General features: G+C 39.4%; 1 protein-coding gene across 5 annotated transcripts in view; it reads left to right on the top strand.

Moving 5' to 3' along the window:
* Positions 1-13,049, top strand: part of ACADL (acyl-CoA dehydrogenase long chain) — a 52,188-nt gene extending 39,139 nt beyond the window's left edge. For 4 of the 5 annotated variants that reach the window (XM_024977620.2, XM_024977617.2, XM_024977632.2 and 1 more), the window contains one exon: positions 643-13,049. In XM_024977620.2, the coding sequence (XP_024833388.1) occupies positions 643-736 (94 nt within the window). In that variant the 3' untranslated portion in view covers positions 737-13,049. The remainder of the gene's footprint in view (positions 1-642) is intronic. The other variant, NM_001076936.1, reaches the window with a different exon arrangement.
* The last annotated feature ends 4,521 nt before the right edge of the window (positions 13,050-17,570 follow it).

Below are 17,570 nucleotides of genomic sequence, written 5' to 3'. Positions count from 1 at the left end.
TTATATTTGCTGTCATCACTATCAAAAGTAAAGTCTTTTTTTATGGCAGTGTGCTCAGTCACTCAGTATTTTTAACACATACATTACTGGGGTGATTATTAATCTTTTCCAAAAAGTAAGTTACTTGTTAACTTTGTGAGGTAATAATTTTCTGAAGCATCAATTTATACTGCTGATGGCAGCAGTATTGGTGGGACTCTAAAGGATGTTAGAAAACATGTACTTTTCTCTTTTTTTAAATAAAACCAGTAGATTTCAACTTTTGGGGGGAAACATTAAAGGTAACAAGCTATTAAGACATTGTATTCATTTCTAAATTTAAAATAGCACTTTTTAGGATCTTATTATATGTGCTGAATTTTACAAAATTAAAAGAAACAGACTTGGAAATATTATTTTGAATTTGTACTCTCTTCAAGCAAACTAAAACAAATCTATGCAAATGATCAATATCTGAATAGAATTTTATAATCATACCAAGGGTGAATGCCATACTGAAAAAAAGTAATTTATGAAGAACTTTTATTGTTTGAATTTCATTAAATGAACACTGTAAAGTAATTAATAGTTACCTGGTGAGACAAAATTTATAATTTCTAATATCCTTTGTTTATTCCTTTAATCATCTTCTTATTTATCCAGAGCTTATGTGGATGCCCGTGTCCAGACAATCTATGGTGGTACCAATGAAATAATGAAGGAGCTGATTGCAAGAGAGATCATCCATGACCAGTAGACATCTGCCCACATCCCGGAATCCTATTACAGCTAATCTTGTTTTAAATCTACTCAAGATAAAATACAACCTGGAAAGGGAGGGAACACTAAACAAGTTTTTATCTGTTCTCTCTATAGAGAAAGAAATCAAATGCAAATATCCAAAGATCATAAAGTTTCCCAATATAAGGTTTAAACTGTTAATTTTTTGCATAGCTAAATGGCAAAGATTCTCTGATTCTAGAAGCCTTAATGTTTCATTTATCTCTAAAATTCTAAGAGTATAAATGCCTAGGTCTTTAAAATTGAGGCAGAAGTAATTTTTTATTATACTATTAAATTTTTTACAGCACATTGATTTTGAAAAAGAAGAATAAATGTAATTGAGAATGCAAAATAAGTTTAGATATCTTTTATTCCAAATTCCCCAGAACAGTGGTTTCTACCACCCTACCCCTAAACCTATTTTTAAGTAATAAAACACTTTCTTCAGTCCAAAGCTTATGCCAAGTCCATGTGAAATCTTGATGTGTGAAGCGCTGCTTGGGTTAAAGCAGGAAGCCTCCTACCTTAGGGCCTTAAAACCACTAGGACTCAGCTAAGCAAATCCCCACAAGAGAATTCCACTGGTTCCTTAAACCACTGACACCTGGGCTTTCAAGAGATTTCCAGTTTAATTGCTAGGAGAACACACACACCATTATCCTTAATAGTTTCAAGATATTGGTATATTTTATAGGTACCAAAACAGTGACTTTTATTTGGGAGCAGTATAATTTTTTAATTAATTTTAACAGATTTGTACTTTGTGTTGTCGTCTATAAGCCAGGCTGTTAAATTGATGAAAACTATGATTTAAAAAATTGGCAAGATCCATAAGTGAATAAACAAGTTGTAATGAGGTAAGAAGTAAATAAACAATAATTTCAAATCATGATAAAGGTAATAAAGGAAATGAAGTATCTTAAATAGGAAAATTAGGAAATGACATTTAATTTAATTATTACCCAAAAATAGGCCATTAATTTGTAAACTGCCAGCATCATTTTAGTACTTGTTTTCCTTTGCATGTATTGGTGAGACAGAGAATAAAGTAGTTTTTAAATGTAAATAAATAGATGTATCCTTGTGCAACTTAGAAAACCTCAATATTTTATTTGGTGTTGTGGATATTAAACATTGTTTTTTGATGCAGTCATTACAACTGGATAGAGCAGAGAGAACAGAAAATCCTTTTATACCATTCTGTCTTAGTGTCTTACATAACTTTGATTTGCTCTTGGGTAGACCTTTGTATGATTGCCAACTTGAGTTCTTGTTCAGTAAATCTAAAAAACGGGTGAAAATAAATTCTTGTTAGGTATTACTGTATGTCGTTTTCACCTCACACCAACTGCCAGGAAACAATAGAGAATTAGATCAAGCACCCTACCCCAGCCCCAGCTCCTTTCCCAATCTTAAAGGAAACTACATTTTAGGAATTAAACATCTGTAGGATAAACAGTCCAAGGAGCGGTGGCTGCGTGGGCGCAGTAGGGCCTAGAGGAGCCATTCCACGTTCAAGGTCAGGAGGGGTGGCAGTGAGGAGATACCGCTCGTCCAAGGTAAGGAGCAGTGGCTGCACTTTGCTGGAGCAGCCATGAAAAGATACCCCACGTCCAAGGTAAGAGAAACCCAAGTAAGACGATAAGTGTGCGAGAGGGCATCAGAGGGCAGACACACTGAAACCATAATCACAGAAAACTAGTCAATCTAATCACACGGACTGCAGCCTGGTCTAACTCAATGAAACTAAGCCATGCCCTGTGGGGCCACCCAAGACGGGCGGGTTATGATGGAGAGGTCTGACAGAATGTGGTCCACTGGAGAAGGGAATGGCAAACCACTTCAGTATTCTTGCCTTGAGAACCACATGAACAGTATGAAAAGGCAAATGATAGGATCCTGAAAGAGGAACTCCCCAGGTCGGTGGGTGCCCAATATGCTACTGGAGATCAGTGGAGAAATAACTCCAGAAAGAATGAAGGGATGGAGCCAAAGCAAAACCTACCCAGTTGTGGATGTGACTGGTGATAGAAGAAAGGTCCAATGCTGTAAAGAGCAATATTGCGTAGGAACCTGGAATGTCAGGTCCATGAATCAAGGCAAATTGGAAGTAGTCAAACAGGAGATGGCAAGAGTGAACGTCGACATTCTAGGAATCAGAGAACTAAAATGGACTGGAATGGGTGAATTTAACTCAATGACCATTATATCTACTACTGCGGGCAGGAATCCCTTAGAAGAAATGGAGTAGCCATCATGGTCCACAAAAGAGTCCAAAATGCAGTACTTGGATGCAATCTCAAAAATGACAGAATGATCTCTGTTCGTTTCCAAGGCAAACCATTCAATATCACAGTAATCCAAGTCTATGCCCCAAACAGTAACGCTGAAGAAGCTGAGTTGAACGGTTCTATGAAGACCTACAAGACCTTTTAGAACTAACACCCAAAAAAGATGTCCTTTTCATTATAGGGGACTGGAATGCAAAAGTAGGAAGTCAAGAAACACCTGGAGTAACAGGCAAATTTGGCCTTGGAATACGGAATGACGCAGGGCAAAGGCTAATAGAGTTTTGCCAAGAAAACACACTAGTTATACCAAACACCCTCTTCCAACAACACAAGAGAAGACTCTACACATGGACATCACCAAATGGTCAACACCAAAATCTGATTGTATTCTTTGCAGCCAAAGATGGAGAAGCTCTATACAGTCAACAAAAATAAGGCCAGGAGCTGACTGTGGCTCAGATCATGAACTTCTTATTGCCAAATTCAGACTGAAATTGAAGAAAGTAGGGAAAACCACTAGACCATTCAGGTATGACCTAAATCAAATCCGTCACGATTACACAGTGGAAGTGACAAGTAGATTTAAGGGACTAGATCTGATAGACGGAGTGCCTGATGACCTATGGACCAAGGTTCCTGACATTGTAGAGGAGACAGAGATCAAGACCATCCCCAAGAAAAAGAAATGCAAAAAAAAGCAAAATGGCTGTCTGGGAAGGCCTTACAAATAGCTGTGAAAAGAAGAGAATCGAAAAGCAAAGGAGAAAAGGAAAGATATAAGCATCTGAATGCAGAGTTCCACAGAATAGCAAGGAGAGATAAGAAAGCCTTCCTTAGTGATCAATGCAAAGAAATAGAGGAAAACAACAGAATGAGAAAGACTAGAGATCTCTTCAAGAAAATTAGAGATACCAAGGGAACATTTCATGCACAGATAGGCTCAATAAAGGACAGATATGGTATGGACCTAACAGAAGCAGAAGATACTAAGAAAAGGTGGCAAGAATACACAGAAGAACTGTACAAAAAAAAAATCTTCATGACCAAGATAATCACAATGGTGTGATCACTCACCTAGAGCCAGACATCCTGGAATGTGAAGTCAAGTGGGCCTTAGAAAGCATCACTATGAACAAAGCTAGTGGAGGTGATAGAATTCCAGTTGAGCTATTTCAAATCCTAAAGGATGATGCTGTGAAAGTGCTGCACTCAATATGCCAGTAAATTTGGAAGACTCAGCAGTGGCCACAAGACTGGAAAAGGTCAGTTTTCATTCCAATCCCAAAGAAAGGCAATGCCAAATAATACTCAAACCACCACACAATTGCACTCATCTCACACGCTAGTAAAGTAATGCTCAAAATTCTCCACGCCAGGCTTCAGCAATACGTGAACCATGAACTTCCTGATGTTCAAGCTGGTTTTAGAAAAGACAGAGGATCCAGAGATCAAATTGCCAACATCCACTGGATCATCAAAAAAGCAAGAGAGTTCCAGAAAAACATCTATTTCTGCTTTATTGACTATGCCAAAGCCTTTGACTGTGTGGATCACAATGCACTGTGGAAAATTCTGAAGGAGATGGGAATACCAGACCACCTGACCTGCCTTTTGAGAAACCTATATGCACGTCAGGAAGCAACAGTTAGAACTGGACATAGAGTAACAGACTGGTTCCAAATAGGAAAAGGAGTACGTCAAGGCTGCATATTGTCACCCTGCTTATTTAACTTATATGCAGAGTACATCATGAGAAATGCTGGGCTAGAAGAAGCACAGGCTAGAATCAAGATTGCTGGGAGAAATATCAATAACCTCAGATATGCAGATGACACCATCCTTATGGCAGAAAGTGAAGAGGAACTAAAAAGCCTCTTGGTGAAAGTGAAAGAGGAGAGTGAAAAAGTTGGCTTAAAACTCAACATTCAGAAAACGAAGATCATGGCATCCGGCCCCATCACTTCATGGGAAATAGATGGGGAAACAGTGGAAACAGTGTCAGACTTTATTTTTGGGGGCTCCAAAATCACTGCAGATGGTGATTGCAGCCATGAAGTTAAGAGATGCTTACTCCTTGGAAGGAAAATTATGACCAACCTAGACAGCATGTTAGAAAGCAGAGACATTACTTTGCCAACAAAGGTCCGTTTAGTCAAGCCTATGGTATTTCTAGTGGTCATGTATGGATGTGAGAGTTGGACTCTGAAGAAAGCTGAGCACTGAAGATGCTTTTGAACTGTGGTGTTGGAGAAGACTCTTGAGAGTCCCTTGGACTGCAAGGAGATCCAACCTGTCCATTCTAAAGGAGATCGGTCCTGGGTGTTCTTTGGAAAGAATGGTGCTGAAGCTGAAACTCCAGTACTTTGGCCACCTCATGCGAAAAGTTGGCTCATTGGAAAAGACTCTGATGCTGGGAGGGATTGGGGGCAGGAGGAGAAGGGGACGACAGAGGATGAGATGGGTGATGGCATCACCGACTCAATGGACGGAGTCTGAGTGAACTCCGGGAGTTGGTGATGGACAGGGAGGCCTGGCGTGCTGCGATTCATGGAGTCGCAAAGAGTCGGACACGACTGAGCGACTGAACTGTACTGAACTGAACCTAACAGGAAATGCCTACTATGTAGGGCTGGACAAACCTAAGTTTGAATGATGTCTTACCATTTAGCAGCTATTGGACCTTGTGCAAATTCTGAGTCAGGATTCTTTCAGGAGCAAATGACAAGGAAATCCAATTCAGACTATCCTAAGCAAAAACTTGAGTGTGCTGGCTAAAATGAATTGTAGAGGAGTTCATATAATCTAAAGAACTGTAGGAACTTAAGGGCCTGATTCTGGAGTTTAGTCTGCCAGATCTTAGACTGCATCTGTTTGTCTACTTTTCTTTACAAATTGGCCCAATGGACACTGCAGAGAAATTTCATTACAGGACCTGTAAAAAATAACCTTGGGCTGCTCCTGGACACCACTGAAGCGACTTAGCAGCAGCAGCAGCAGCAGCAGCAGCTCCTGGCCTACATAGTTCAGCACAACGTCATTATAAAGTAGGGGAAAGGTGTACTGTGATCGACACTCATCAGGAACACAGACTGGGAGAAGCCATTCCTTAAGCAGACAGTCAGTTCAGTTCAGTTCAAAAGGTCCCATGCACGCACTGCTGCATCCTGGGAGTAGGTTCTTGTAATTTGTATTTATCAGAAGGTAAAACGATTGTTAAGGTAGGATATTTCCTAGAATGATCCCTGAAATCTGTGTTTCTATTTCTTTTAAGCTAGTTTTTTATCTGGCAAATTCAGTCTTCTTTTGCACTCCCTCCAAAGAATCAAGTGTTGTATCATGAACTTAAAGCATAAAGCAAAACAGGGAGCTTAGAGTGTGTTCCTTAGCTTTTTATTTAGTTTACATTTCTTCAATAGCTAATCTTTGTATTTTGCTTGTGTGGCTTTGATTGTTGTCCTCCAGGGAAGGAATTTAGCATCTGTATCTCACGCAGTGCTAAGTGCTCAAGAAATGATAAATAATAATCATGCTCAAAAGAACAGACTGGACCCACACAGCAGGAAAGCCACACTGTGTAAATAATTAATGAGAATGAAAAAGCCTGGGTAATTTTGGGGTTTGGCTCAGATTTTTAAAATCATAATTATTGCCCTAAAATTATTTTTGCCCTTTGTTTCTTTGATGGTGTCATTGAAAATGACATTATAAAAGAAGCTATTTTGATTTGCTGTTTTAAAAATCTAACAGCAAAATCTTTACTAATCTAGTAATTTTAGTAGTTTATTGCTCACGGTATAAGATTTCTAGGAGGCTGCTTTTTTCATATGTCAGTATTATTTTTGGCACACACAGCATTTATTTATTTGAAGTCATTGGAAAGATTTGACATTGAGGTGGAAGTCAACTGTAGGCCGATCTGTCTTCTGCTTTATAATAAATGTTGAAAAGGAGTTCTCCTTTCAAATATCCTTTTTTGAAATCTCATTATCATGACAAATTTTAAGAAAAATTACATAAAAATTCAAGCACACTCAAAAAATAGTGAAAGTAGTGAAATGAGCCTCTAGCTTCAACATTTGCCAATGCAAAGCCCCTTTTTTCAATAATTTTAAAGTAAATCCCAGACGTAATCCTATTTCACATACATATATACTTCAGAATGTGTGTCTAACTGATTAAGTTTTTTTGTATACAACCACAAGCCCAAGATCATAATTTAAAAACTTTAAAAGATAGTTACAGATTAACAGTAAATTTTTCTTAGTTGTATCAAGAATGCCCTTTGTAGTTGGTTTGTTCAAATCAGGATCCAAGCAAGATCCACAGATTGCATTTTTGGTTTTGTCTTCTACATCTCTCACTTTCTCTCTTGTTTTGGGGTGGGGGGGGTGTGGCTTGCTGTGCAACATGTGGGATCCTGTTTCCCTGACCAGGAATTGAACCTGTGCCCCCTGCAGTGGAAGTTTAGAGTCTTCACCACTGGCCTGCCTGGAAAGTCCCAAATACTAGGCATTAGTCTTTTTCTTTTTTTTTTTTTTAACTTTTAACTTTTATTTATTTTTGGCCACACCAAGTGCCTTGTGGGATTTCCATTTCCTGACCAGGGACTGAAATTGGGCCACAGCAGTGAAAGCCTGGAATCCTAACCATTAGACTACCAGGGAACTCCCTCTTTTATAACAGTCTTCCCTTCTCTCTCTTTCATTCTTCCTTTTTACATTTTATTTTTTAATTAATATATAGCACATTTGCTTGTTTTGGTATACATTGCTCTTGCTATTGCTAAGTCACTTCAGTCATGTCTGACTCTGTGTGACCCCATAGACGGCAGCCCACCAGGCTTCCCCGTCCCTGGGATTCTCCAGGCAAGAACACTGGAGTGGGTTGCCATTTCCTTCCCCAATGCATGAAAGTGAAAAGTGAAAGTGAAGTCGCTCAGTCATGTCCGACCCTCAGCGACCCCATGGACTGCAGCTTACCAGGCTCCATCCATGGGATTTTCCAGGCAAGAGTACTGGAGTGGGGTGCCATTGCCTTAGAGATGATAAAATTGTCTTTTTTTTGTACTCTGAGTTTTAGCATATATATAGATTTGTGCAACCACCACCATAATCAGGATACAGAACAGTTCTATTATACCAAAAAAAAACTACCTCTGTCCCATTATAGTCACATCATTTCTGCAATTTTAACCCCTGTTCAGTCGCTCAGTCTTGTCTGACTCTTTGCAAACCTTGGACTGTGGCCTGCCAGGCTCCTCTGTCCTCTTGCTATTCTGGCAAAAATACTGGAGTGGGTTGCCATTTCCTCCTCCAGGGGATCTTCCTGACCCAGGAATTGAACCCACGTCTCCTGTGTCTCCTGCATTGGCAGGCAGATTCTTTACCACTGAGCCACAGGAAAGCCCTCTAACCCCTGACAACCACTGATATATTCATTGTTTTATTATATTTTTGTCATTCTGAGACTCATATAAATGGAATCATATAATATGTAACTTTTTAAGAACATCTTAGCAAAAATGCATTTATGTTTCTTTCATGCTGTGTGAATTAATAGCTCATTCCTTTTTCAGTGCTAAATAGTAGTTCACTGTATGGATATACCACTGCTTATGTATTCATTCATTTTGATTTTTGAGGAATTTTGGGGTCACAGAGGTAAATGCATGTTTAACTTTATAAGAAATTGTAGAGTTGTTTTCCCAGAATTCTTGCACCACTTTGCCTTCCCACCAGCAATATAGTTCCAACTGTTTTGCATCTTCTCTAGCACTTGGTTTTATTATTTTTATTTTAGACATTCTAATACTATGTAGTGGTATCTCACTGTGGTTTTAATTTGCATTTCCCTCATGTCTAATGATACTGAACAACTTTTCATGTGATTATTTGCCTTCCATGTATCTTCTTTGGTTCAGATCTTTTGGTCATTTTTAGTTGGGTTGTTTGTTAACATCAAGCTTTGAGAGTTCTTTATATGTTCTAATAAAGTACATCATGAGAAACGCTGGGCTGGAGGAAGCACAAGCTGGAATCAATACTGCCAGGAGAAATATCAGTAATGTCAGATATGCAGATGACACCACCCTAATGGCAGAAAGTGAAGAAGAACTAAAGAGCCTATTGATGAAAGTGAAAGAGGAGATGAAAAAGTTGGCTTAAAGCTCAACATTCAGAAAACTAAGATCATGGCATCTGGTCCCATCACTTCATGGCAAATAGATGGGGAAACAGTGGAAACAGTGTCAGACTTTATTTTTTTGGGCTCAAAAATCACTGCAGATGGTGATTGCAGCCATGAAATTAAAAGACGCTTACTCCTTGGAAGGAAAGTTATGACCAACCTAGACAGCATATTAAAAAGCAGAGACATTACTTTGTCAACAAACATCCGTCTAGTCAAGGCTATGGTTTTTCCAGTGGTCATGTATGGATGTGAGAGTTGAACTATAAAGAAAGCTGAGTGCAAAAGAATTGATGTTTTTGAACTGTGGTGTTGGAAAAGACTCTTGAGAGTCCCTTGGACTGCAAGGAGATCTAACTGGACCATCCTAAAGGAGATCAGTCCTGGGTGTTCATTGGTAGGACTGATGTTGAAGCTGAAACTCCAATACTTTGGCCACTTGATGTGAAGAACTGACTCGTTTGAAAAGACCCTGATGCTGGGAGAGATTGAGGGCAGGAGGAGAAGGGGAAGACAGAGGATGAGATGATTGGATGGCATCACCAACTCAATGGACATGGGTTTGGGTGGACTCTGGGAGTTGGTGATGGACAGGGAGGCCTGGGGTGTGGGGTTGCAAAGAGTCAGACACCACTGAGCGACTGAACTGAACTGAACTGAATACTGTTAAGCACCAGGCAAATTTAGGCTGACAGATTCAGCCAGTAAAGAAGCAATGAGCCGTTTACATACTCAGTTTTTTGCTTTATAGAGAATGCAAAGATAAATAGCCAAAGGTGCCAGCCCTCTGTGGCCTTTGCACAGGATGACACAAACAGAAGACGCCGGATGACTGCAATGAGAAGGATGGGACACTCCTGTGGAGGATTCCATTCCAGCATGCTGCTAATCAATTTTATAACTGCAGGTTTGCGTTATGGATGGTGAGGCAGAAAGCCTCAGACTCCACCAAAATCTGGAAACAATGAGACCCTGGCCCATGACAGCCCCCCTCACTTGGAGAGTAAGTGAGAAACAGCATTGTAGCAGCACATCCCATGTCTCCATGCTCTCCTGTACCAGGAGGTTGACAAGGCCTTATGGCATTCTGTCACAATTCAGCTGCTGTCCAAGCGTTGCCTTTGTGGTCTGTGTGGAAACGTGCAAGGTTGTCAGGCTCTGGCTGTACTCCTAGAGATACAAGTCCTTTCCCATATCTGTACTCCTAGAGATACAAGTCCTTTCCCAGATCTCTCTCTATCTGTAGCTAGTTCCTTCATTCTTGTAATAGTAGGTCTCTTGGAGCAAAAGTTTTTAATTTTGATGAATTATGATGTATCAGTTTTTTCTTGTCTAGATTACACATTTAGTGTACCTAAGAACTCTGCTCAAACTCAAGTCATAAAGTTTCTCCTGTTTTCTTTTAGGAATCTTATACTTTATGTTGTTCACTTAGATCTATGTTCAATTCAGTAATGTTTTTAGGGGTGAGATGTCAAGGTACATTTTTAGTTTTTGCATATAGATGTATAGGTGACTAAAACTAGCCCAGGAGAATGAATTTCAGCAGCTAGTTTTAGTCACATGCCTATCTCCGAACCAATGATTGTGCCAAAGGAAATGGACTGCCTTACTTGGCTTAAGCAAACTGGAGCCTACTTTGGGACATGGAAATAGACGCAGATTCACTCAGAGCTCATGAACTGGGAGGAGGACTGCATATGAGCATGAAAAACAGGAAAATGTTAGGAAAGGAAAATTATGGAATAAAGATCCTCTTTTTTTAAGATCAGTGCCTGAAGATTGTCACATCTCCAATTGAATATGGTTTCATTTGTTGGTGCCATTTAACTATATTTTTTGACATGACTTTTGTAGTAGAAAGCTTTAATATTCATCTATGCACATAACTCCTTTCTGGGCACATGAGAGGTTTCTGTTTCCTGGTTCCATTGTAATTGTGTGACTAGTTCTTGCCAATGGATTGTGGATGGAAGTGAGGTATGTGTCTTACCCTGTGGCAGCAATTGTAGAGATGTTGTAGGGGTGACATATGATCAAAGCATAGAATAAAGATAAAACTTATGGAAGGCAAGTGTTCTGAAAAGTTACCTGGCCTCAAACTTTGTGTGAGATACAAATAAACTTTTTGTGCATTAATTGACTGTAATTTGGGGACTGTTTGTTATTGTATTATAACTTGATCATAACCCACCATGACTGATACAACATCCATTTGTTCTTATATGTTGTATGTAATAGAGGATATAAAACTGCTGTTACAATATATAACACCTCAGTGATCCCAAGAAACTGCCATGATATGCATACTTCATATGAAATGAGTCAGAATATTGGGATAGTTTTTCAGCTGTAGTGAGTTCTGACCAGTATTTCTGGGTATGCTTGTTTAGTGTAAAGACCTATGAGATTGGTGTCTGAAAACAACACTTTGATCATTTCACTTCCTTATGCAAAACTCTTCAATGGTTCAACTATTACCTGCAGAATAACTTTACATCCTTTACTTAAACGTCCATATTTTGGTCTTAATCGACCTTTGCAGACTTATATCTATTAAAAAGAATAATGGACACAGCCACAGAGCCTGAAAGGGGAATGTAGTTCAAAATCTCTTGTCAGTCTGTTTGTTTGACATTGAGCAAACTCCAGGAGATGGTGAGGAACAGGGAAGCCTGGTGTGCTGCAGTCCATGGGGTCTCAAAGAGTCGGACATGACTGTCACAAGAGGTGACAATGTGTTCAAGGTTAGCTGTGTTTCCTAGTCTCCCATGCAACTCTACATGCACATTTGTAGAATTGTTGAGAGGAACATCAGGGAAGTCACCTTAGAGGCCCAGTTTGCTTTCTATCCCTTTCTTGCCTGCTGCTTGAGAAATAAATATGATGACTGGAGTTCCAGTAGCCTTCAGGCAACATGAAGTCACTTTGAGAATGGAAGCCAGGGTTGAGAATGGCAGAAGAGAATAATAGGAAGGAACCTTCATTCCTGGTTACCTTGTGGAGCTGAAATATCAGCTCTGGGCTGTCTCTCAACATTTTTTTTTTTTAAAACATGTTTCAGAGATTTAACCTGATGGTCTGGTGGCTAAGATGCTGCACTCCCAATGCAAGGGGTCCAGGTTTGATCCCTTGTTAGGGAGCTAGATCCCACATGTGTCAACTAAAGATGCCATGTGCCACAACTAAAACCTGGTGCAGTCAAATAAATAAATGTTTTAGAAAAACAAAACATGTTTCATTAACTGTTAAGACGCACCATTATATATTATTAAGAAAAACCCACTGCCAATCAAACATTCTTGTTCTATTGCTTTGTTATTGCTGTGAAAAAAAATGTGTCAGAATCAATAAAATGTAACAAGGAGTATTAATTCTTGTGGTTTTAAGCCATTATTTGGAGTTTTCAAATGCATTTCACACATAACTGATGTAGGCTAGTTTTTAATTTTTCTGCCTGTCTAGATTTTGGACTTAAAACTCCTTGAGATTTCTGGGTCACAACCTTCATCAGAAAGCCCTTGTTTTAAAAATCAACTTTATTGAAGTACAATTCTCATACAATAATATGTACCTATTTTTAAGTATACATATTGATGAGTTTTGACAAATGCATGTACCCATTTGACTTCCATCATGATCAAGATAGAGTATTTCCTTTACGTCATATACCCATCCCCCTCAGATCCCCCTACCTCAGCTTCAGCAACTGTTGGTCTGCTTTCTGTCATTATGGTTTAAATTTGTCTTTTGTAGATAAAGCTTTGTATAAATGTTTATTTATATAAATAAAATATTTATTCTCTTTTGTGTCTGGCTTATTTCACTTAGCATACTGTCTGAGACGCAGGTATGTTGTCCTGTGTGCCAATAGTTTGTTTCCTTTTTGTTGCTGAGTAGCATTCCATTATATGGATGTGCCACAAATGGTTTTTCACCATTTGATGGATCTTGGGTTGTTTCCAGCTTGGGGCTATTTTGAAAAAAGGTGCTATGAATATTTGTATACACAGGGAGTCATTTTTTGGTCTCTCTAAAGTCATGGATCAATTCTGACTACTCTTGCACCCTGCCCTCATTCCAAGAAGAATCTATAGCTCTTGCTATTTACCCCTATCCTTTGTCTGTTTATTTGTTGATCTTGGCTTCTTGTTACTGTTGTTGTTCAGTCGCTCAGTCGTGTCCGACTCTTTGTGACCCCATGGACTGCAGCATGCCAGGTTTCCCTGGCCATCACCACCAACTCCTAGAGCTTACTCGAACTCATGTCCATTGAGTCAGTGATGCCATCCAACCATCTTATCCTCTGTTGTCCCCTGTCCCCTTCTCCTCCTCCTGCTTTCAGTCTTTCCCAGCATCAGGGTCTTTCCCAATGAGTCAGTTCTTCACATCAGGTGCCCGAAGTATTAGAATTTCAGCTTCAGCATCAATCCTTCCAATGAATATTCAGGACTGAGATCCTTTAGGATAGACTGGTTGGATCTCCTTGCAGTCCACGGGATTCTCAAGAGTCTTCTCTAACACCACAGTTCAAAAGCATCAATCCTTCAGTGCTTAGCTTTCTTTATAGTCCAACTCTCACATCCATACATGGCTACTGGAAAAACCATAGCTTTGACTAGACAGACCTACCTTTGTTGGCAAAGTAATGCCTCTGCTTTTTAATATGCTGTCTAGGTTGGTCATAACTTTCCTTCCAAGGAGCAAGAGTCTTTTAATTTCATGGCTGCAGTCACCATCTGCAGTGATTTTGGAGCCCAAGAGAATAAAATCTGTCACTGTTTCCATTGTTTCCCCATCTATTTGCCATGAAGTAAAGGGACCAGATGCCATGATCTTCGCTTTTTGAATGTTGAGTTTTAAGCCAGCTTTTTCACTCTCTTTCACTTTTGTCAAGAGGCTCTTTAGTTCTTCATTTTCTACCATAAGGGTGGTGTCATTTGCATATTTGAGGTTATTGATATTTCTCCTTGCAATCTTGATTCCAGCTTGTGCTTCATCCAGCCCCCATTTCACTTGATGATTCTGGCTAGTTAAAGCTAAATCTATCCTGAATAGGAATGACCACTTTTAGGCCTGCTACTTCTCCTATTTCACTTTCTAAACTTGATTATAAAAACAAATTGAATATACTAGAATATGACAGTGGAGGACAGTTGCCCTGGGTATGGAAATATAGAGAAATAATAGTTCAGGCTTCCAAACTAGTGTTCTATTCTATGAGAGGTAATGGGGAAAGAATGCTGGCTTTGGAGACAAGCAGGTCTGTTTTTCAAATTCCAAATTTGGCCATTTTTTTAGTGTGAGAATCTGGATATATTACATTATGTAACCTCATTGAGTTTTTTTTTCTTTTCCACTCACTTTGGAAAATGAATATAACACTCACTTTGCAGAATGTGAGAACTAAATGCATATATTCATTTAACAAATGTATACTGAAAACCTATATTTGCCAGGACCTGTCCTGAGTTCAGGGGATACAGCAGTAAGAAAAGCAGAAAAAGTGACTAACCTCATGGAGATTGCATTTGACTTAGACAACAAAAAGAATCAAAATTGATGTTAAATTAGATTTTTATTAGTTCCATGGAGAAAAACAGCAAAGAAGGGGGATAGAAAAGTACTTTTACCCTCTTTTTGGCTGTAAGCTGCTTAAATTCTCCTGTATCACCAGCGTTTATCATGTCAGCTACATGTAAGTGCTGCACACATGTTTACTGAATGAAAGCTGTGACTGAATACAAACCAGTGTTAAAAAAGATTATCTCATTAAATCACTATAATACTGCTTACTTGGACACTTTTACATGCTTCCAGATAGGTAATAATTATGTCAGCAAGAATGGTGCCTTCTGGTCTCCTTTTTCTTGCTGGTTCTATAAGTCTCCTACCCAATGTTATATTTTTCTTGGAAATCAGGATGCTTTTAATGTACCTTCTGAATGACAATATATCCTTGATTTTTAAAAAGTAACTACATGTATTTTTCAGAATAATATAAACAATTGAACAAATGGTTCAGTATGTCAATTTCCCTATTAAGCAGCTTTGATATTCTATAGTTTCTGGAAAACTGGCATGCACATGCTATAAATATTAAAATCAAGCTTTAGATTAATATTCTGTGTCAAGGGTCAAGTCCTTAATATGTAGTTAAATGGGGTAAAAATTACAGTATGCAGTGTCATCTCATATATAAAATACAGCAGGTCTTACAGATGATTATGATTTTCATCTTTGTCCTTTTCTACATTTTATATCAAAGATACATTTTGTATTATTAATTTCCCACCCCCCAATTCCTATTAAAGTATTGTAAATATAAAAGAAGTAAAAAAGTTTTATTTGTGTGGTGGTTCAATAAATTGAAAAGTTTAAGTTCTGCAAATTTGGCAGACTGCAGGATTGACTATAAGATAAAAACTTAGAGTATTGGAAAATTAAATAATGTATATAAAAATGCCTTCTAAATTATTACTTGTGTAATTGCAAAGCTTAATTTCTGTATCACTGCTATAAATTCCATGGGGACGGAACTTTGATTAGTGCTATATCTCCAGACCTATAGAGGTTTTCTCAATCTAGTAATGACAGCACTTTTCAGCCCAATAATATGACACACACAACCTCTACTTAAATTCAAAGGACACATGTACACCCATGGCTGATTCATGTCAGTGTATGGCAAAACCCACTACAATATTGTAAAGTAATTAGCCTTCAATTAAAATAAATAAATTTTAAAAATTCAACGTTAACTATCCTCTGAACTAGTGATTCCTTTCTTCCTTCACTGCCTAAAGTCTTTTAAAATACTCAGACCAAATAAAAAAATCTTTGAATTATTGTTAATACTTGCGTGACTTCTCAGTAAGTCATTAAAAAAAAATTAAATGTTCATTTAAAAAAAATTAATGCCTTATCTATTTTTTTAAATCCTTGTCCCCAGGGATAGGACAGCCCTTTGAATATCCAAAAAATATTTGCTGATTCAATTGTTTTCACAACATTCACTTAGTTTTTATCCCAATGATGGTACATCGATTTCTGAAATACTTTTCTTATCCCATATGAAGATGCAATTATTGTTTTGAGCAATTTTTAAGCAGTATTCTCTCCTATAAATGCAGTTTGTCATAAAAACCATTGCAGTTTTGTCACAATCTATTAAAGACCAAGAACAAGTCTGTAATTTTCCAATTTCAGTAATCTGTGTTGTTTTAGGTTTTGTGAAAACTCCAGTTCCTTGGATTCCATCCTCCTGCTCCCGCCCCACCCACCCCTGCCATGTTATCCTATTAATACGGCAGAAATAGTCAATTGTCTCTAGTGCGCTTCATTCCCCGTTATCATTTCACGTGTAAATTAGGTGTTTAGGAAAGCCTGTAATCCATCTACAGCCTAAGGAGCTATATTTAGTGCTCAGTTATGTTAAAAACACACACACACACACAAAACTTGAGTGCGTGGCTAGGGAAATGCCTGGGTGTAGTTTCGTGGTGAGTGGAGCGCCGGGCCAGGTGCAAACTTTTCAGCGACGTTTTTGTGTGTCCCTGGCCAACTATCTCCACGTAAAAACTCTGTCAATTGACTGTGCTACTGCAGAACGGAGTTAACTACAACGGCACTTAAACCAGCTCTGTACAGATTTTTAAATGTTTGAGCTGACCTTTCCTGATTTATTATTTTTTTAAACCAATAAAACCGACTCAGATTCAAGGCAGATTTGTCACTCTCTCCCAGGGCCCTTCTAGGATCGTACAGAATTATGACTTTGCATTCGAGCGCAAAACCTGAAGAAAAGCAAACGCAGGGACACGCATAGACTTGGCAACAGTGACAAAGCTTTGTTAAAACTTGTCCCTCCAGTGGCGGGGCGGGAGGGGTGTCTGGCCGCCAGGAGCCAGCGCGGGCGGCAGGGTGTAGAGCAGCCTGACTATCCTCTCGCTTTGTTTTTGCTGTCGTGGTGGTACAGAAATAGCAGAGCAGGGGCGGGAAGTCGCCGGGCGGTATTCCTGGTGTCTGTATGTGTGAGTGTGTGTATGTGTTTTTCCCGGCTGGCTGAGGACCGCGGTGAGTAGGAAGCAGGAGCAGTGCGGAGCCCGCCCCAAGGGAGCGGCCGCGCCTCTGCAGCAGGGTTCGGGCGCCAGCGCTCCAGCCACTTCCAGAACGCTCCTGGCCGCTTCTGCCGGCACAGCATCCTGCCGGGGTTTCCCCGCCACCCGCGCTCATTTGCATGGCGCTGCCCCTCCCCCGCTGCCATTGGCCAGCGGCGCGCCCCGCCCACTGCCCCTCCACCTCGGCAAGGTTCCGTCCCCCGAGCCGCCC

Source organism: Bos taurus, chromosome 2 (genome assembly GCF_002263795.3).
Source record: "Bos taurus isolate L1 Dominette 01449 registration number 42190680 breed Hereford chromosome 2, ARS-UCD2.0, whole genome shotgun sequence".
NCBI lineage: Eukaryota > Metazoa > Chordata > Mammalia > Artiodactyla > Bovidae > Bos > Bos taurus.
The sequence above is the reverse complement of the archived record's forward strand: the minus strand, read 5'-3'. Positions and strand labels throughout refer to the sequence as shown.